The 20462-nt window shown below is 37.6% G+C and overlaps 4 protein-coding genes and 1 pseudogene across 4 annotated transcripts; all 5 read left to right on the top strand.

The window, feature by feature from the left end:
- Positions 1–596: 596 nt before the first annotated feature.
- Positions 597–1517, top strand: LOC106938944 (olfactory receptor 13C2-like). Its single transcript, XM_015021155.1, has one exon. The coding sequence runs from the start codon at positions 597–599 to the stop codon at positions 1515–1517; it is 921 nt and encodes a 306-aa protein (XP_014876641.1).
- Positions 1518–4946: 3429 nt separating this feature from the next.
- Positions 4947–6109, top strand: LOC106938945 (olfactory receptor 11G2-like). Its single transcript, XM_015021156.1, has 2 exons — positions 4947–4960; positions 5185–6109. The coding sequence occupies exons 1-2, from the start codon at positions 4947–4949 to the stop codon at positions 6107–6109; spliced, it is 939 nt and encodes a 312-aa protein (XP_014876642.1).
- Positions 6110–11407: 5298 nt separating this feature from the next.
- LOC106938953 (olfactory receptor 13C2-like) lies at positions 11408–12327 on the top strand (annotated as a pseudogene).
- Positions 12328–17255: 4928 nt separating this feature from the next.
- Positions 17256–18280, top strand: LOC106938964 (olfactory receptor 51E1-like). The gene has a single exon (XM_015021178.1). The coding sequence runs from the start codon at positions 17321–17323 to the stop codon at positions 18245–18247; it is 927 nt and encodes a 308-aa protein (XP_014876664.1). The 5' UTR covers positions 17256–17320; the 3' UTR covers positions 18248–18280.
- A 969-nt stretch (positions 18281–19249) lies between these two features.
- LOC106938952 (olfactory receptor 11A1-like) lies at positions 19250–20186 on the top strand. Its single transcript, XM_015021165.1, has one exon. The coding sequence runs from the start codon at positions 19266–19268 to the stop codon at positions 20184–20186; it is 921 nt and encodes a 306-aa protein (XP_014876651.1). The 5' UTR covers positions 19250–19265.
- Positions 20187–20462: the final 276 nt, after the last annotated feature.

Here is a 20462-nt window from a genome sequence, read left to right as displayed (position 1 = left end):
CGTATACTTTATTTTGTGTGAGTTGCTGTTTCCTACTATTGTTCTGTTTCCTCTACACACTACCAGGTTCTAGATTGGTGATCAGCTGATCTTTTAAACTTTGTCAGTTTATTTCTGCATCCATGTCAGTGGCGCGATTGATGATGAGCTGAATTACTTTACGTTCAAGTCAACCTCACAGTGGACCTGTTTATTTTATGATGAGCCAATATGAACACAAATATACTAAAGGCCTAGTGTCCATAGTACTCTCCCTTTGAACTGGGTAAACCAGTCCCACACTAGGCTGGTTTATGCATAGTGTGTTCATTTCAGGACACAGAGAATTCAAATCTAATTTACTTATTTGAAAACACACAAGCAACATTTCTTTTAAGTCTGCTTTACCTTAGATGTGTTTAACTTTGTGAGTTTGAGTTATTTAAGTTGGTAAATTAGTTGAAGAACTTGAACAGCAATGAAGGCCTCCAGAGGCGTGATCCCTAATGCAAACTGATAAAAACATTTACGCAAACTGAGACGATGCAGTCTGTGAATTGTGTTTGTGCAAGACGTTTAAGCCATTTGTCTGACCAAATGAACATTGGTAAACATTTATGGACGAGGTAAATATCACCTACATAACGTTAACTGGTTATGTAGAAATGAACAAACTAAAGTATTTGTATTTCACTGTGATGTTGATGTTCTATATTGTAATATGCTGCAGTAATGGAACAATCGTTTATATTATCTGTTTTCACAAAAACCTCCATGAGCCGATGTACATCTTCATTGCTGCTTTGCAGTTTAACTCTATTGTTTACAGTACGACTGTTTACCCAAAGCTTTTGATTGACTTTTTATCTGAAAGACAGATCATAAAATATTCATCCTGCATTATTCAGTTGTTTATCTTTTATTCTCTAGCTGGTACTGAATTCTTTCTGTTAGCAGTCATGGCCTTTGACAGATATGTGTCAATATGTAAACCTCTGAGATATCCAACCATCATGAGGAAAACTACGGTGACATCTCTCCTGGTTCTGGCCTGTTTGGTACCTGCTTCTCACATTGGAGGAGAAGCGATACTGATCAGTGAAGTTCAATTATGTCATTCAGATTTGGATGGAATATTCTGTAACAATGTCATTTTTACTCTTCACTGTGTGAAATCCAGAGCGCTTACAATATTTGGGATTTTTTCGTTGCTAAATCTTGCAATGATTCCTGTGGTCTTTACAATATTTACATATACAAAAATTTTAATAATCTCCTATAAAAGTTCAAAAACATTTAGAAGAAAGGCTGCTGAGACGTGTGTGCCGCATCTGCTGGTTTTAATCAACTTTTCCTATTTGTCTATTTTTGAGGTAGTCATAGCTCGAGTGGAATCAGATTTTCCAAAACCTGCTCGCTTTGTATTGGCTTTGCAGTTACTTGTGATTCAACCTTTGTTTAATCCATTTATATATGGCTTAAAAATGAAGGAAATCTCTAAACATTTAAAACAGTTGCTCTCTTTGTCCAAAATCTGAGTGGAATTGTGCTTTTTTTTCATGTATCACATCTACCTCTAGTTTTATCTGGGGTTAAAATTTGACTTTGTTTGCTCTCCATATAACAATTAATTTACAATTTTTAAAAAGTGACAATTTTTACTACATTGTTTGTAATGAGTTGACAGTTTGTGAGAAAGTCAGTGCTGTTTTGTGTTCATGACTATCATCATCATCACATTGTACAGTTAGAAATATGTTTTATGATTAAAATGACCTCATTTTTACACACAAATAACCTGCGTTACAATTTACCTTTAATTTATTGATCTGGGAAAAGTTGGGCAAAAATGATTTAATGTCCATTACAGAGATAGGAAATTTTTATTTTTTCTAAGTGAAACTGAAATAAGATTCACTAATTTTCAATTTAAACTTTATAAATATTAACTGGATAATAACAGAAAATAAATTTCTAACATGTCATCTGGGTGAAAACATCTGGATAATATATACAGCTCAGTGTTAACCAGAACAACAGACTGGATGGTAGGCTGTAAATATAAATATAGTTTCAACAAACATCTGAAGAATTTAATCAGACTGATCACATTCTAGCACTGTGATCAATCGCAGTTAATCACTATGCCTAACTTAGTAAGATTGAAACATAAACATGCAGTCGAGAGTCGTGACAGTAGAGAACTCAGTCCTCTACTGTCTCTCAGTAGATCAACTTACTCCACTACGCACACATAAGAAGTCGCAAACTTGTTCATGGGACAACTGACAGAAAAGATGTTTGGTTTTCTGGCTCCTGAGTTTTACTGTAGAGGGGGAGGACTGTCTGTTGTTTGGGAGGATTTACTGGATCACCTCGGATCACACCGACACAGGACAGCTACCGTGACTTTAATACTGAAGTCCAAAGTGTTTACAGTTTGTCCATTGCAGAATAATCTGTGTAAAACAGACGAGTCTGGCAGTCTTCAGCTCCAGACTGCCAAACAAACATGCCTGCACTTAGTGCTTGGAAGCTGGAGTGTGTCTTTCTCTCCTGGAGACATGGGACCCTTTAGGCCACTGGCATTGTGCCATTTTCACATAGCGTCTTTAAGCTTCTGCCTTTACGTTGAGCCAGTTAGCAAGGTCTCTAAGGTTGTAGGGGTTGAGTTGACTTGTGTTGCGGCGACCTTGTGTTTAGAAGTGCTCTGCTGAGAGATGACAGGGTGAGAGCCCGAGTGTTGGAAGCAGTTGACCATCTTGAATAGCAGATCCGGTCTGCAGCTGCTGTGCACTTAGGTTGTCAACTCTATGTGGCGCAAGATAAGATGTGAGGGACTGAGAAAGGTTGATGCGGTTGCCCTGAAGGGCTGGTAGGTGCCGTTGCCATCCAGCTGTAATCACTGGTGTTCTCATTGTGTCCATTTTTATGATATGGGTATAGTAATCTACTCAAAGGACCGTTATTGTGGACTGTATGTTTGAGAGGGATTTACTGGATCACCTCATCCACTCTGTCGCGGCCTTCTATGTTCCAAAACCCAAAAGTCCAACCAAGGCCGTGGGTGGTAACAGATGGTTTGATTTGAACGCACTTTCGACTTGAAAAATATATTCTTTATTTCTTGTAAAAAATAACGACAAAATAATTACCAAAAATGTCTTACAACTTAACCAAAAATGAAAATAAATTTGATATTTCAAGTAGAAAAAAGTGGTCAAAAAATAATTTACAAAAACCTCCCGTCAACACACCAAACATTGCCAAACAATGAATCCACCAAGAACCCGGTGCGTTTTTATTACTCAAATTAATGGTAGGGTCTAACCAATTACCAACATAATCTAATCAATTCAAATATACAAATTAATGACAGATTTTCGATTTAGACTAACTTAAATAAATTCTAACTTCCCAAAATAGAAAACTCAATTACCGTATTTTCCGGACTATTAGCCGCAACCCCAAAATTAAAAAAAAAAACAAACAAACAAACAAAAAAAAAACAGTCAACATACTGGTAAACATACCAGTAAACATACTAAGCTGCAACGGGCTATAAGCCTCAGATATCTCTGCCGCTCTAGGTTTTCCACAACGATGCAGCAGCACACAGCAGAGGGGGGCGGACACCCAAAATTTGAGTCATAACAGGTCAATTGAATATCACATTTATTAGGGTTGAAAAAGAAAAAGTTGCCAAGTTTAGATTTAACTGAACTGATTACGGTAGTTTCCGAACGGTAACTTTAACAGTAAAAGTGCTGATCCTTCGTATCTGCTACTAGCATGGGCTAAATGAAAATGGGCGCTTTCTTCTTCTTCCTCTGCTTCTTCTTTAGATTTCAACAGCAGCTTGCATTCATTATCTCCATTATTGCTGCACTACTGCCATCTATTGGATCCTAATATCTATTACTCAAAACCTATTTCCATTTTAATGGGCGCTTTCATCTTTTATTTCCAATTTTGACTTCCAATGATTCACTTCCTGCTAAAGAGCCCCCTGGTGTTTGAAGAAAAATCCACATATCAGCTGCACCGGGCTATAAGCTGCATGGTTCAAAGCTTAGGAAAAAAGTAGCGGTTTATAGTCCGGAAAACACTGTAGTAGAAATTATAATTCACAAAATTAGCATAAATGGCCACAACACACACTGACACTTAGAGAGCGAGGCCAGACAAAGGGCAGCTACCATGACTTTAATACTGAAGCACAGTCCAAAGTGTTTACAGTTTGTCAATTGCAGAATAATCTGTCTCAACAGTCTGCTTTATGGCTACACATTTATAGAGGGATCACTTGTTTGTGATCACAGTGCATGGGCTGAAAGAGACAGCCGGCTTTTGAAATGTCAAATGTCGCTGGTTGCCATTGTTACCCGTATTTATCTTGCTGTTTTAACATTAGCCAGCATGTTGTCAGCATACTACAACTGTTTATCACAGCGTGATAATGTAAGTTATTCTATCAAATTAACATTAGTGAATGAGATAAATGAGCTACAAAGCTTTTCATTTTAAATGCAAAAAATATTTTTTGGTACAGTATTGGCTTAAATGCTGCTCACGTAAAGATGCACCCTTGTGAATCTCATTTTGAGACAGAGAATAAAAAAAATTACCTTCTGACTTTCATTTCACAGAGAATATGTATTTTTCGGACTATAAGACGCTACTTTTTTCCTACGTTTGAACCATGCGGCTTGTAGCCCGGTGCGGCTTTTGTGTGGATTATTCTTCAACCACCCGGGGGCTTTTTAGCAGGAAGTGAATCAATGGTAGTCAAAATTGGAAACGTAATCTGCAAGTGCTGCACGTATGCTTGGCGTGAATGAAACCATAGTTCGGCTTTGAAGACACAGGGCTGCGTTCTTAATAGATCCAGAAGATCTATTAGAACGCTGCCCTCTGCTGGGTTCTTATGGAAAACCGAGAGCGGTGGAGATACCAGCGGTTCATAAATGTACGTTTTCCAGTTTAAAAAAATAAATAAATAAATTGTAGGTGCGACTTATAGTGTGTCCAGAGTGGTTACTCTGAGCTGGATAGAAAGCTCCAGAGATGTGATCCTTGTAGGATAAGGCAAACAGATAAAATCCTTTGCACCAACCCAGATCATTCAGTTGGCAAATTTTACTTCTTGGGAAAATATGCATCTGCTCTTTAGCTATTTACTTAACTGAATGAACATCGGAAAAGATTTATGGACGAGGTAAATATCACCTACATAACGTTAAATGGTTATGTAGAAATGAATAGGTTGAAATATCTGTATTTTACTGTGATGTTGATGGTTTATATTTTAATATTCCTCTGTAACGGAACTGTCTTTTATATTATCTGTTTTCACAAAAACCTCCATGAGCCGATGTACATCTTCATTGCTGCTTTGCTGTTTAACTCTGTTGTTTACAGTACGACTATTTACCCAAAGCTTTTGATCGACTTTTTATCTGAAAAACAGATCATAACATATTCATCCTGCATTATTCAGTTGTTTATGTTTTATTCTGTAGCTGGTACTGAATTCTTTCTGTTAGCAGTCATGGCCTTTGACAGATATGTGTCAATATGTAAACCTCTGAGATATCCAACCATCATGAGGAAATCTACGGTGACGTCTCTCCTGGTTCTGGCCTATTTTGTACCTGCTTGTCACATTGCAGGAGAAGCGATACTGATCAGCAAAGTTCAATTATGTCATTCAGAATTGGATGGAATATTCTGTAACAATGGCATTTTTACTCTTCACTGTGTGAAATCCAGAGCGCTTACAATATTTGGGATTTTTTCATTGCTAAATCTTGCAATGCTCCCTGTGCTGTTCACAATATTTACATATACAAAGATTTTAATAATCTCCTATAAAAGTTCAAAAGCATTTAGAAGAAAGGCTGCTGAGACGTGTGTGCCGCATCTGCTGGTTTTAATCAGCTTCTCCTATTTGTCTACATACGACGTGGTCATAGCTCGAGTGGAATCAGATTTTCCAAAACCTGCTCGCTTTGTAATGACTTTGCAAATATTTTTGTATCAACCTTTGTTTAATCCATTTATATATGGCTTAAAAATGAAGGAAATCTCTAAACATTTAAAAAAGTTGCTCTCTTTCTCCACAATCTAAGTGGAATTGTGTGGGGCTTTTTTTTATTTATTAAAGTAATAATCTTGCTTATAATTAACGAATAAAAAATACACTTTTTGTTTTAAACACAACAATTAAATGTTTCACTTTAAAACAGTCAAATTGATAAACTTTCTAAATAACTGTATTGACACATCTGGTGGTTGTCTTGCTTGTTTTTATGTTTTGTAGATTTGTAGTTTTGAACATCATTCCATGATTTTTGCCCTGAAAATGACAAAAAAGCTACAAAGTATTTACACATTCAACAAGTAATTCCAGATAGAGTTCCAAAGTTCAATATACAGTATGTGACGTGATTCTGAAATAATATGATTAATTAAAAATAAAAAGCCTTATCCTAAAAATGGCTACTGAGAGTTTTTTTAAAAAAGGTTTTATTATACCTAGTGGCCTTTATTTGATAGTTAGTTGACAGGAAGGTGGGTAACAAGAGAGAGGGAGGACATGCAGTAAAGGTCACCAGGTCAGGAATTGAACCTGCAACAGCCACATCGAGGACTGAGGCTTCCATATGTGGGTTGTGCTTAACCACTGCGCCACCACAGCACACCCCCTACTGAGAGTTAATTGTTTTGAGTTGGGATGTATTTTACTTAAAGGTTTTCGATACAGATTTGACCAGCGAGTCAGTGTTGCAGCTTCTTTAAGACGTTCCAACATTGGCACTTATCCATTATGTCTTTTAATATGTGTAAGCTAAATATGATTGATTTGTTTCTCACATTCATAGGGAAGCACAGGAACAAGATGGAAACTGACTAGAAGTTCTTAATTTCCCAACATGTTATTTGCTGACGATACTGTGCAAGGAGATTTATTCGACATCATTCCTCTTCAGTGGGGCAGTGTTATGTTTGTTGGGGTTTTTATGAAAATTAATTTAATCCCTCAATGGCCACCTTGATGCATCCTAAGAGTACAGGATCCTGTGCTCACCTGCACCAGCCCTTCACAACACAGAGAAACTCGTTCTGCTAATCTGGCGAGTTTGTTTACTGAAGTCGTACAAATGAGCAGCATGCTACAAAACGTAGCTACTGATGGTTCTGCGGGCCCAGCCCGCTTTGCACGCTAGCTCAATCGACTAAGTCCTTAGAACCAAGCTCTAATCCCGAAGTGACAGATTGGATTTGCCGACTTCCCTTAATCCTGTGACAGCAAAATTTAAACCTCAAATATTCCAATTGAAAATTTGTACTTTTGTGCTGCTTTCATTAGTCATGTAAAATATGAATTAACAAAGAGGAAGCAATCAGGTTGCAGGAAAAGGATTAAAAAAATGATAATTCTGAGCTGATTAACCCCAAAATCCCACATATTCCCGTTACCTACCACTCTCCCGTTCCCAAACGACAGGATACCAATGCTAACTCTAAGTGAAGTCATAAAACTGAAGGATAAACTCAAGGCTTTGGACCAAACAGTCGTCTTCACTTTGCTACAACATAGACTGCGTTCACACTGCAGCCTGAAGTGACGCTGTACGAACAACCCAACCCAACCCAACCCAAGCCAAAGAACAAGGCACAACAGAGCAGCAAAAGCCACAACAAAACACAATCTGCAACAGAAGACGTATTTTAGCCTTGAGCATTCGAGTATGATCCGTTGGTTTTTTGTGTTTATTTTTTACAGACTGTTCAACAACAATAAAAATACAACACAAACAACATAATACTGGCAGTACTTCAACAAAATACCAAATGGAAGTAATGATAAAACTGAAATAAAAACGTTAAATAATAAAATAATTTAAAAATAAAAGTGCTCGTACCTTTAAAAACACTAAAAACAGTGAATGAGAGACAACAGTCTTCTGGATCTGAGTCAGGTTGCTATAGCAACATTGTCCATGAACACTAACGCTTAAATCAATAGAGACAGACATGTTTTATTGTTTTCAGTTTTATTTTACTGCAGATTTTCATCCGCTCAACAAGTCTTTAAGTTGATGCCATTGCCATTGTTGCCTCTAAGTCAAATATTCTGAGAATGTCTTTTTTTGGTATATTGAACAATAAATGTAATTTAATTCGGTGTGCAATTTGTTGTGTTTTGTGGCTGTTTGAAGTACTTTGTGGGCTTAAGTTTGCATCGCAAACCTTATCTCACCCTGGTTACCATTTGTGGATTGACTCATTTGGGTTTGCAAGCAAAACAAAAGATCCCAAGAGAAAAGCAGCTTTAANAGCTCAGTGTTTACCTGAACAACAGACTGGATGGTAGGCTGTAAATATAAATAGAGTTTCAACAAACGTCTTAAGTTAAGAATTTAATCAGACTGATCACACTCTAGCGCTGTGATCAATCGCATTTAATCACTATGCCTAACTTTGTAAGCTTGAAGTATAAACATGCAGTCGAGAGTCGTGGCAGTAGAGAACTCAGTCCTCTACTGTCTCTCAGTAGATCAACTTACTCCACTACGCACACATAAGAAGTCGCAAACTTGTTCATGGGACAACTGACAGAAAAGATGTTTGGTTTTCTGGCTCCTGAGTTTTACTGTAGAGGGGGAGGACTGTCTGTTGTTTGGGAGGATTTACTGGATCACCTCGGATCACACCGACACAGGACAGCTACCGTGACTTTAATACTGAAGCACAGTCCATAGTGTTTACAGTTTGTCCATTGCAGAATAAAACAGACGAGTCGCCTTCAGCTCCAGACTGCCAAACAAACATGCCTGCACTTAGTGCTTGGAAGCTGGAGTGTGTCTTTCTCTCCTGGAGACATGGGACCCTTTAGGCCACTGGCATTGTGCCATTTTCACATAGCGTCTTTAAGCTTCTGCCTTTACTTTGAGCCAGTTAGCAAGCTCTCTAAGGTTGTAGGGGTTGAGTTGACTTGTGTTGCGGTGACCTTGTGTTTAGAAGTGCTCTGCTGAGAGATGACAGGGTGAGAGCCCGAGTGTTGGAAGCAGTTGACCATCTTGAATAGCAGATCCGGTCTGCTGCTGCTGTGAACTTGCACTTATTTTGCCAACTCTATGTGGCGCAAGACAAGATGTGAGGGACTGAGAAAAGTTGATGTGGTTGCCCTGAAGGTAGGCTGGTAGGTGCCGTTGCCATCCAGCTATAATCACTGGTGTTCTTATTGTGTCCATTTTGATGATATGGGTATAGTAATCTGCTTGAAGGACCGTTATTGTGGACTGTATGTTGTTTGGGAGGATTTACTGGATCACCTCATTCACTCTGTCGCGGCCTTCTATGTTCCAAAAACCAAAAGTCCAACCAAGGCCGTGGGTGGTAACAGGTGGTTTGATTTGAACGCACTTCCGACTTAAAAAACTATATTCTTTATTTCTTGTAAAAAATAACGACAAAATAATTACCAAAAATGACTTACAACTTAACCAAAAATGAAAATAAATTTGCTGTTTCAAGTACAAAAAAGTGGTGAAAAGATAATTAACAAAAACCTCTCGTCAACATACCAAACATTGCCAAACAATGCCTCCACCAAGCACCGGTTCGTTTTTAATTACTCAAATTAATGGGAGCGTCTAATCAATTACTACAGAAGAGGATTAAGGCTACTGAAAAAAAAAAAAAAAAGAATTCTGACTTTAAATCTCAGAATTCTTTTTATTTTTAATTTTTTTTGGTGGCCCTAATCCTCTTCCGTAAATTACCTACATAATCTAATCCATTCAAATATACAAGTTAATTACAGATTTTGGAGCTAAACTAACTTAAATAAATTATAATTTCCCAAAATAGAAACTAAATTACCGTATTTTCCGGACTATAAGTCGCAATGCCAAAGTTAAAAAAAAACAAAAAACGGTAAACATACACATATAAGCCGCAGATTATTGTGGAAAACCTGCCGCTCCAGGTTTTCCACAATGATGCAGTAGCAGCAGAGGGGGGGCGGACACCCAAACTTTGAGTCATAACTGGTAAATTTAATATCACATTTATTATGGTTGAAAAAGAAAAAGTTGCCAAGTTTAGACTTAATTGAACTGATTACGGTAGTTTCCAAACGGTAACAGTAAGAGTAGAAGTGCTGATCCTTCGTGTCTGCTAGCATGTGCTAAATGAAAATGGGCGCTTTCTTCTTCTTCTTCCTTTGCTTCTTTTTTAGATTTCAACAGCAGCTTGCATCCATTATTTCCATTATTGTTGCACTACTGCCTTCTACTAGATTCTAATATCTATGCCTCAAATTCTCATAATGATCCTAGTTTGATTTAAAAAACAAAAAATCTTCTTTTTGCCCTCAATGCTATTTAACTGATCAACAATATTCTCAAATTTCAATTCCCTATTAAAACCTAATTCCGTTTTAATGGGTGCTTTCTTCTTTTATTTCCAATTTGACTTCCAATGATTTACTTCCTGCTAAAGAGCCCCCTGGTGGTTGAAGAAAAATCCACATATAAGCCGCACTGGGCTACGAGCTGCATGGTTCAAACCTTAGGAAAAAAGTAGCGGTTTATAGTCCGGAAAACACGGTAGTAGAAATTACAATTCACAAAATATGCATAAATGGCCACAACACACACTGACACTTAGAGAGCGAGGCCAGACACAGGACAGCTACCGTGACTTTAATACTGAAGCACAGTCCAAAGTGTTTACAGTTTGTCAATTGCAGAATAATCTGTCTCAACAGTCTGCTTTATGGCTACACATTTATAGAGGGATCACTTGTTTGTGATCACAGTGCATGGGCACGCAGTTTGACTGCTGAAAGAGACAGCCGGCTTTTGAAATGTCAAATGTCGCTGGTTGCCATTGTTACCCGTTTTTATCTTGCTGTTTTAACATTAGCCAGCATGTTGTCAGGATATTACATCTGTTTATCACAGCGTGATAATGTAAGTTATTCTATCAAATTAACATTAGTGAATGAGATAAATGCGCTACAAAGTTTTTCATTTTAAATGCAATCTATATATTTTTGGTACCCTATCAGCAGAAATGCTGCTCACCTAAAGATGCACCCTTGCGAATCTCATTTTGAGATGAAGGATTCAGGAATGACCTCCTGACTTTGATTTCACAGAGAATACAGATCTAATTAATTTAGGAAAAACAAATCATGTAACATTTCTTTTTAAGTATTCTTGAATACTTAAAAGTATTGCGGCCTATTGTGGTTACTCTGAGCTGGATAGAAAGCTCCAGAGATGTGATCCTTGTAGGATAAGGCAAACAGATAAAATCCTTTGCACCAACCCAGATCATTCAGTTGGTAAATTTTGCTTCTTGGCGGGCAGCGACTACATAGGTTTAACTGAATGAACATTCGAAAAGATTTATGGACGAGGTAAATATCACCTACATAACGTTAAATGGTTATGTAGAAATGAATAGGTTGAAATATTTGTATTTTACTGTGATGTTGATGGTTTATATTTTAATATTCCTCTGTAACGGAACTGTCTTTTATATTATCTGTTTTCACAAAAACCTCCATGAGCCGATGTACATCTTCATTGCTGCTTTGCTGTTTAACTCTGTTGTTTACAGTACGACTATTTACCCAAAGCTTTTGATCGACTTTTTATCTGAAAGACAGATCATAACATATTCATCCTGCATTATTCAGTTGTTTATGTTTTATTCTGTAGCTGGTACTGAATTCTTTCTGTTAGCAGTCATGGCCTTTGACAGATATGTGTCAATATGTAAACCTCTGAGATATCCAACCATCATGAGGAAAACTACGGTGACATCTCTCCTGGTTCTGGCCTGTTTGGTACCTGCTTCTCACATTGGAGGGGATCGATACTGATCAGCAAAGCTCAATTATGTCATTCAGATTTGGATGGAATATTCTGTAACAATGGCATTTTTACTCTTCACTGTGTGAAATCCAGAGCGCTTACAATATTTGGGATTTTTTCATTGCTAGATCTTGTAATGCTCCCTGTGCTGTTCACAATATTTACATATACAAAGATTTTAATAATCTCCTATAAAAATTCAAAAGCATTTAGAAGAAAGGCTGCTGAGACGTGTGTGCCGCATCTGCTGGTTTTAATAAACTTTTCCTATTTGTCTATTTTTGAGGTAGTCATAGCTCGAGTGGAATCAGATTTTCCAAAACCTGCTCGCTTCGTATTGGCTTTGCAGGTACTTGTGTTTCAACCTTTGTTTAATCCATTTATATATGGCTTAAAAATGAAGGAAATCTCTAAACATTTAAAAAAGTTGCTCTCTTTCTCCAAAATCTAAGTGGAATTGTGTGGGGCTTTTTTTTTTATTAAAGTAATAATCTTGCTTCTAATTAATGAATAAAAAATACACTTTTTGTTTTAAACACAACAATTAAATGTTTCACTTTAAAACAGTCAAATTGATAAACTTTTTAAATAACTGTATTGATACATCTGGTGGTTGTCTTGCTTGTTTTTATGTTTTGTAGATTTGTAGTTTTGAACATCATTCCATGATTTTTGCCCTGAAAATGACAGAAAAAGCTACAAAGTATTTACACATTCAACAAGTAATTCCAGATAGAGTTCCAAAGTTCAATATACAGTATGTGACGTGATTCTGAAATAATATGATTAATTAAAAATAAAAAGCCTTATCCTAAAAATGGCTACTGAGAGTTTTTTTAAAAAAGGTTTTATTATACCTAGTGGCCTTTATTTGATAGTTAGTTGACAGGAAGGTGGGTAAGAAAAGAGGGGGAAGACATGCGGCAAAGGTCACCAGGTCAGGAATTGAGCCTGCAACAGCCACGTCGAGGACTGAGGCTTCCATATGTGGGTTGTGCTTAACCACTGCGCCACCACAGCACACCCCCTACTGAGAGTTAATTCTTTTGAGTTGGGATGTATTTTACTTAAAGGTTTTCGGTACAAATTTGACCAGCGAGTCAGTGTTGCAGCTTCTTTAACACGTTCCAACAATGGCACTTATCCATTATGTGTTTTAATATTTGTAAGCTAAATATGATTGATTTGTTTCTCACATTCATAGGGAAGCACAGGAACAAGATGGAAACTGACTAGAAGTTCTTAATTTCCCAACATGTTATTTGCTGACGATACTGTGCAAGGAGATTTATTCGACATCATTCCTCTTCAGTGGGGCAGTGTTATTTCAATCTGGAGAGACTCAGACGGAGAGAGGGAAGCAGTTAAAAGGGTTTAATGACAAAAATAACGTGGAAATAAACACAAAGTTCTTTGGCGATCAGGCCCCGGCCGAGGACTTCGAGCTGGACTTCGATAAGCTCGATGAACATTCCTGATGCAGCGAGGGAATATGAACCCCTCGGGGCCTGTTCCGGATGGCGGCGGTCAGAGGATGATGAGGCCTGAGAGCCGGGAGCTGAAGGTGGAGGTGGGGTGGCGGTGGGTTGATCGGGGCTGGTAAGCGGAGGAGGCTNCCGATCATGCACTTCTTCACGGAAATCGGCCCGATTATGATCGGTGACCGATCGATCGCCACACCTCTACTAAATATGATTGATTTGTTTCTCACATTTATAGGGAGGCACAGGAACAAGATGGAAACTGACTAAATGCTCTTAATTTCCCAACATGTTATTTGCTGACGATACGGTAAGGAGATTTATTCAACTTCATTCCCTTTCAGTGGGGCAGTTTTATGTTTGTTGCGGTTTTTAAGAAACTTAAAACACCTTGATGCATTTATAGGGAGGCACAAAAAAAGTAAGCTCCGCTTTCAAAATTTTGATTGTTTTTTTGAGTTTCAAGGGCCCCATCAGTTACCTCAGCAACAAAGACACTCCTGAGATACTTCAATCTGTTTGTATCCGTTTCTTTTATCATTGAACATGCATTCCTTTTATCATTTAACACACATTTTAAGTGTTGTACAGTCAAGTAATGAAGACCTTTATTACAAAGGTAAACAAAATACCAATTTAGATGCATAAAGTCACAGGTTAAATAACTGTTGTTATAAAACCTATTATAGTTTTACCTTTGCATCATCTTTACTCCACAGGTTCTTGAAGCCTGAAGACTAGAGGAGGAACTAGTTGAAGCACTTGCACTTTGGGGGCGGCGAAAGGCAAACCTCACAGGAGCTTCAGCTTCAGCTGAGGTATCACTAGTGGTCTCACCATGGACCTCATAGTGACTACTGCCTCTTAGTTGAGAAGTTTCAAAAGCCCCTCCCTCACCAGGCAACACACCTCTGTTGTCGTCTACTGTCAAAAACAAGAGTCTGCACGCACCTGAAAGAAAAGAAAAAGTTGGAGTAACTAAATGGTAAATAATAAATTCATTTGTTATAAAACATGGTGTGGTTTGCCCATAACACGCTTACTTTTTATTACTTCAAATGTAAAATTTCTGATGTCGTATTCGCCCTACGTGTTATTCCAAATTCCAAAACACTCGATGCCAATGATTAAAAACATAAACATTAGATTAAAAAACAAATCTGGACTATTAAATCCATGAGTAAACTAAGAACTCAGCAAGAAGCATTAGCGTTGGCCTACGGTTAATTATTGTTAAACATACACTGAAGATTATCAAATGTAACGACTTAAATACTTACTTGGAATATTAAAGAAATCTTGTTGATTGTAAGATCATCAGCTCTCAGTGAAATGCCTCGATTCCCTCTAAATAAGACAAATGTATCCATTTTTAAACTGGTATATTCTGCAGCACTAACTGAAAAAGTTCTTCTTGTGGATTTTAATGGCGGTTGGCAAGAAACTCAAGGTGTACATTACCACCACCTACTGGTAACAGTTATGTGCAGGGAGTTCAGGTCTTCCATTTCCGGTTCCGCCATAAGGTCCCGTTGAATTAACATCAAAATAAAAGCTTGTCTTTGGTTTAACCATTGCAGTTAAAAAAAAAACAAAAAAAACCTACCCCCTTTTTCCAATTGCCGTTTTTCTAATTTCGTTTTAAAAATAAAAAAACACATGCTTGTTTTGTTTTTCCGATTTTATTTTGAAACGAAAAAACCAAAGAACGAACCATACCCGGATTCTTGTGCTTCAAATCAAAGTATTTTTTTCTCTGATAATCCTGAAGGGTTAATCCCGTTTCTCTGAATCCAGTGCTATTTCAGCAGGAAAACATAGGCAGGTCATACCAGTTTGGATGATTCGCAACGTCCAGCAGAGGGCGTAGCTCCTGCTAGACGGCGGTCACAGGGATCCTGGGTTACGGTACGCCATCTTGTTTCTCAGGAGCGGAATGCAACTCAGCAATCGACTCGGAATTTCCCGGTCCAATTTCCAGCAGAACCTCTAAAGGCCTGGTTTAATAACCAACAAAGCATAACAAAAATTTGTTTAACTCTGCTTGGTACTGAATAAAGTAATATATTCGCCGACTTGGCGGTTGAATATTGTGTGTGGGTGGGGGGGACATGCTTCACCCACCCCAGCTCATCCGTTACTTACACAGTTTTTGAACATAAAACAACATAAATGCGCTACTTTAGCTTTCCGTTTCAACAAACTAAAATATCTTGCAAATACATTATTCTCAGAAAGTAAAATACACTTTTTAACTCACTAAATCCAGTTCTGTAACATATAACACAATCCCGAAAGCAGTCAGGTTGAAAAAAATGCAGAAAGTTCCTTCTCCGAAAATGGAAAAAATATTTCTAGACAGCAGGTAGACTTTTAATCGTCGATTTTCTCTGATCTTTCTCTTGCTCACAGCACAGCTCCCTTAGCTTCTTTGTTCTTTTCTTCTTCACGCTCTCTGCTTCTTCTGGCGCCAGAGAACGTAGCGATCCGGTTGGCTGGAGCGAGTCACATGGGCTACACATCAATGTGACCCTTCAGAATAAGAGATTTATCTCACACTTGACCGTTTTAACTGCTGACAAAATAAAACTGTTTTATACGGATTTTTTTTTTAACCAAATAAAATATCATAACATGAAATACAACACTTATCATGATTGTAATTATTACTTTTTATATTTTTAACAATTTTATGACCTGTTTATTCTCCTATTTATTTATTTATGTCCTATCTATTTTATAGCTATTTTTATGAAAAGGCTTACATTTAGTGAGGGTTATGTTAACCTGGGTTATACTACCACTCTCCCATTCCCAAACGACAGGATACCAATGCTAACTCCAAGTGGAGTCATAATCCTGAAGGATAAACTCAAGGCTTTGGACCAAACAGTCGCCTTCACTTTGCTACAACATAGGCTGTGTTCACGCTGCAGCCTGAAGTGACGCTGTACGAACACACCCCAAAGAACAAGAGACAACAGAGCTACAAAAGCCACAACACAATCTGCAACAGAAAAACGATGTTTAACGTGTTTTAGCCTTGAGCATTCGAGTACGACCCGTTGGTTTTTTTGTATTTATTAGTTCAACAACTGTTCAACTGTTGTTGTATTTTTATTGTTGCTCGACAACAATAAAAATACAACACAAAAAATAATACTGGCAGTACTACAACAAAATACAAAATGGAAGTAATAATAAAACTGACATAAAAACATTAAAAAATAAATTTAAAAATAAAAGTGCTCAGTCAGACTCAAGCTCAAGTCATGCTATTACCTTTAAAAACACTAAAAACAATGAATGAGAGACAACAGTCTTCTGGACCTGAGTCAGGTTGCTATAGCAACATTGTCCATGAACACTAACCCTTCAAACAATAGAGACAGACATGTTTTATTGTTTTAAGTTTTATTTTACACTGCAGTTTTTCATCCGCTCAACAAGTCTTTATGTTGATGCCACCATCATTTTTGCCTCCAAGTTGATTAATCTGAGAATGTCTTTTTTGGTATATTGAACAATAAATGTAATTTAATTCGGTGTGCAATTTGTTGTGTTTTGCGGCTGTTTGAAGTACTTTGCGTGCTTAAGTTTGCATCGCAAACCTTATCTCACCCTGGTTACCATTTGTGGATTGACTCATTTGGGTTTGTAAGCAAAACAAAAGATCCCAAGAGAAAAGCAGCTTTAATATGTAGCCTAACCGACAGGAAATGCTCAGTTAGATCGTCGCTATCAGCGACATGTTCTTTGTTAAAAAAAACTGGGCAGGTCTTTAATTAGCTCCATTGTGAATAAAGCAATATAAAATTTTTTCAGCGCACTAGGATCAGCTGCTTTCTACATTTTGAGAGAGTACAAACGATGTGCGTTTAAATGTCTGTGTCAGGTTCTGTGACGTTAGCTGTTATTTATTGTGCTGTTTATGATATTATTATGTCTTTGTGAAACACATTTATGGATGGTGAAGTTAATCAAACATATATAACCCTTGAAGGACATGTAGAGTTGGACAAATTCAGATATCTTTATTTTACAGTCATGCTAGCAGCATATGTTTGCATCGTCGTCTGTAACCTGACCATTGTGTATCTCATATGGACGCACAGAAACCTCCATGAGCCCATGTACGTTTTCATTGCTGCTTTGCTTCTGAACTCTGTTGTTTTCAGCACTAACATTTATCCAAAACTGCTGTCAGATTTTCTATCTGAGAAGCAGATTGTATCGTATTCAGCTTGTTATTTGCAGTTTTTTCTCTTTTATTCTCTAAGTGGCTCAGAGTTTTTACTGCTGGCAGCAATGGCCTACGATCGCTACGTGTCTATATGTAAACCTTTACAATATGCAACAGTAATGGGGAGAAACACGGTCAGTATTTACCTGAGTTTGGCCTGGCTGGTGCCTGCCAGTGTTCTTGCTGTACAGGTGGTATTGAGCTCCAATATGAAACTCTGTAAATCAAAATTTCAAGGAATTTTCTGCAATAACTCAATTTATAGCGCCCACTGTTTAAATTCAGAGGTGCATGTTGTATTTGGTGCCGTGGCACTGGTTATGATCGGATTCTTCCCTCTGCTTTTCATAGTTTTTACTTACACCAGAATATTTATCATATCCTATCGCAGCTCTAAAGAAGTCAGAAAGAAAGCAGCTCAGACCTGCTTACCCCATCTGCTGGTGTTGATCAGTTTCTCCTGTTTGTGTGCGTTTGATGTCATCATAGTCCGACTGGGATCCAACTTTACAAAACTAGTGCGTTTAATAATGACTTTACAGGCAGTTCTGTATCATCCTCTGTTTAATCCAATCATATATGGTTTAAAAATGAAGGAGATATCTAAACAATTGAAAAGGTTGTTCTCTCAAGCTAAGGTCCTATAGTTGTGACGCTGATGAATTGATATAAACATTAGATTATTCAATACTTTGTTCTGCACACAGATTATTAGCATTCCAAAATCAACTCTTTATGTTTTGCATTGTTTGTTTAAGACTTATCAGATCTTAAATGTGTAAGTTATGCCACAAACAATAAAGATTAAACCAGTTACAGTCGATATCATGTTTGAGGTTTTCAGGACTGAAACGAGGCCTCGTGTGGCCACATTGTCTTTACTTGTCATTTGTTTTCCTGCTACAAAATACATTTGATTTGATATTGTACCAATGTGTTTACGTCCAATCATAACTTTAAAGTGTTACCTGGAATCAGACTTGGAACAAACTGAGTTTAAAGGCAAAGTTTATTCTTTTCAGAAATACTCTCTATGATTTCCTGGGTACAGTGAGGCATTTGCTTGAATGATCCAAGACAGATGGAAAACCACGCAAACAGAAAATGATCTAGGTTAATTACAGGAAATGCTTTTCTTAGCTATCAGTAAAAATGGAAATTGTGCGTTCGGTCTCGGTTATCAATAAATGCCCACCTGCTAGAAACGCTCAACTAAACAACTGAGAACAAGATACAAGAATAAACTTTTGACTTGAAAATACATTTAAACACTTCATATCAAGATACATGCTTTATGGTGCTTAGGCTGAAACAAAATGCAGACACAAACTTTAGATATGACATCATTTAGTATAATGATTAACTGTACACGGAGGTTAAGGGCCTTTTGACATTGAGTTTCAACTAAATAATTTTTTGTGAATTGCTTTCCCAGTGCTATTATTGCATAATGCTGCAGTGTATGTCAGATGAATCACAGGCCTCCAGAGGTGAGATCTTTGGAGGGAAATGCCGTCCGATAAAAACACAACTTCCCCTTGGCGCAAACAGTTCGCTTTGGAAACTGTGCAGAGTCAGATACAAACTCTGCCGATAAATAAATGCAAGATGCCTGCAGTGTTTTTGTGAGAACATTCATGGATGATCATTTGAACGAACACATTTATGGATGAGTTAAACGACACCCATATAACTCTTCGTGGATACGTCGAAATGGAGAAATACAGATATCTGTATTTCACGGTTATGCTTTTAGTTTACGTCTCGATAGTTTGCAGCAACGCCACCATCGTGTACTTGATCTGGACTCACAAAAACCTCCATGAGCCGATGTACATCTTCATCGGCGCTTTATTGTTTAACTGTGTTATTTACAGCTCCACTTTTTACCCGAAGCTTTTGACCGACTTCCTCTCTGAAAAGCAGGTCATACCGTACTCTGGTTGTGTCTTTCAGTTTTTCATGTTTTATTCTGTAGGTGGATCAGAGTTCTTACTGTTAGCAGTCATGGCTTTTGATAGATACGTGTCGATATGCAAACCTCTGAGATATTCAACCATCATGAGGAAAACTACGGTGAAATGTCTCCTGGTTTTTGCTTGGCTTTTCCCTCCGTGTCAGCTTGCAGTTCAAGCAGTGCTGTGCGCTAAAGCGAAGATATGCAACCTTAATTTGGAGGGAATATTTTGCAACAATGCCATTTACACAGTTCACTGTGTTAGATCAAGAACGGCTACGATAGTTGGGCTTGCTGTTTTATTAGACGTTGCAGTGCTCCCGATGCTTTTCACCGTTTTTACATATGCAAAGATTTTTATAATGGCTTATCAAAGTAATAAAACATTTCAGAGAAAGGCGGCTGAGACCTGCGTTCCTCACTTGTTGGTTCTGATCAGCTTTTCGTATCTGTGTGCGTATGATGTAATCATAGCTCGAGTCGAGTCGGATCTTCCAAAAGCTGCACGCTTCGTGATGACGCTGCAGCTGTTTCTGTATCATCCGCTGCTTAATCCCATAATATACGGGCTCAAAATGAAGGAAATTTCTAAGCATCTGAAGAGATTATTTTGTTCTAACAAAGTTTAATTGTGTCTTTGCTTTCATTTGTTAAAAACACACTGTTCTCTGTGAGACCAAAACGTTTGAGCCATATTTACTCGGCTATCCCCTCCAAATTATCCTGTGTGACATGTAAAATTGTTTTACATTCTGATGATACAGAGTTGTTTATGTTTGCTGCTGTGTTTACAAAATGACTGGTTTCTAAAAGTGACACATTTAGTCACTTATTTCTTCGTTCTCATGCTCTGGAAACTCATTATTATTCTGACAGTTACAGGAATATGTTTCTAAAGCTCTTCT

Source organism: Poecilia latipinna, unplaced genomic scaffold (assembly GCF_001443285.1).
Source record: "Poecilia latipinna isolate Pla-1442-1.1 unplaced genomic scaffold, P_latipinna-1.0 Scaffold2735, whole genome shotgun sequence".
NCBI classification, from domain to species: Eukaryota; Metazoa; Chordata; class Actinopteri; order Cyprinodontiformes; family Poeciliidae; genus Poecilia; species Poecilia latipinna.
This window is presented reverse-complemented; position numbering and strand designations above follow the sequence as displayed.

Excerpts from the sequence above, each read along its gene's own strand:
- LOC106938944 (XM_015021155.1), top strand. The coding sequence starts at position 597 with ATGGACGAGGTAAATATCACCTACATAACGTTAACTGGTTATGTAGAA.
- LOC106938964 (XM_015021178.1), top strand. The coding sequence starts at position 17,321 with ATGGATGGTGAAGTTAATCAAACATATATAACCCTTGAAGGACATGTA.
- LOC106938952 (XM_015021165.1), top strand. The coding sequence starts at position 19,266 with ATGGATGAGTTAAACGACACCCATATAACTCTTCGTGGATACGTCGAA.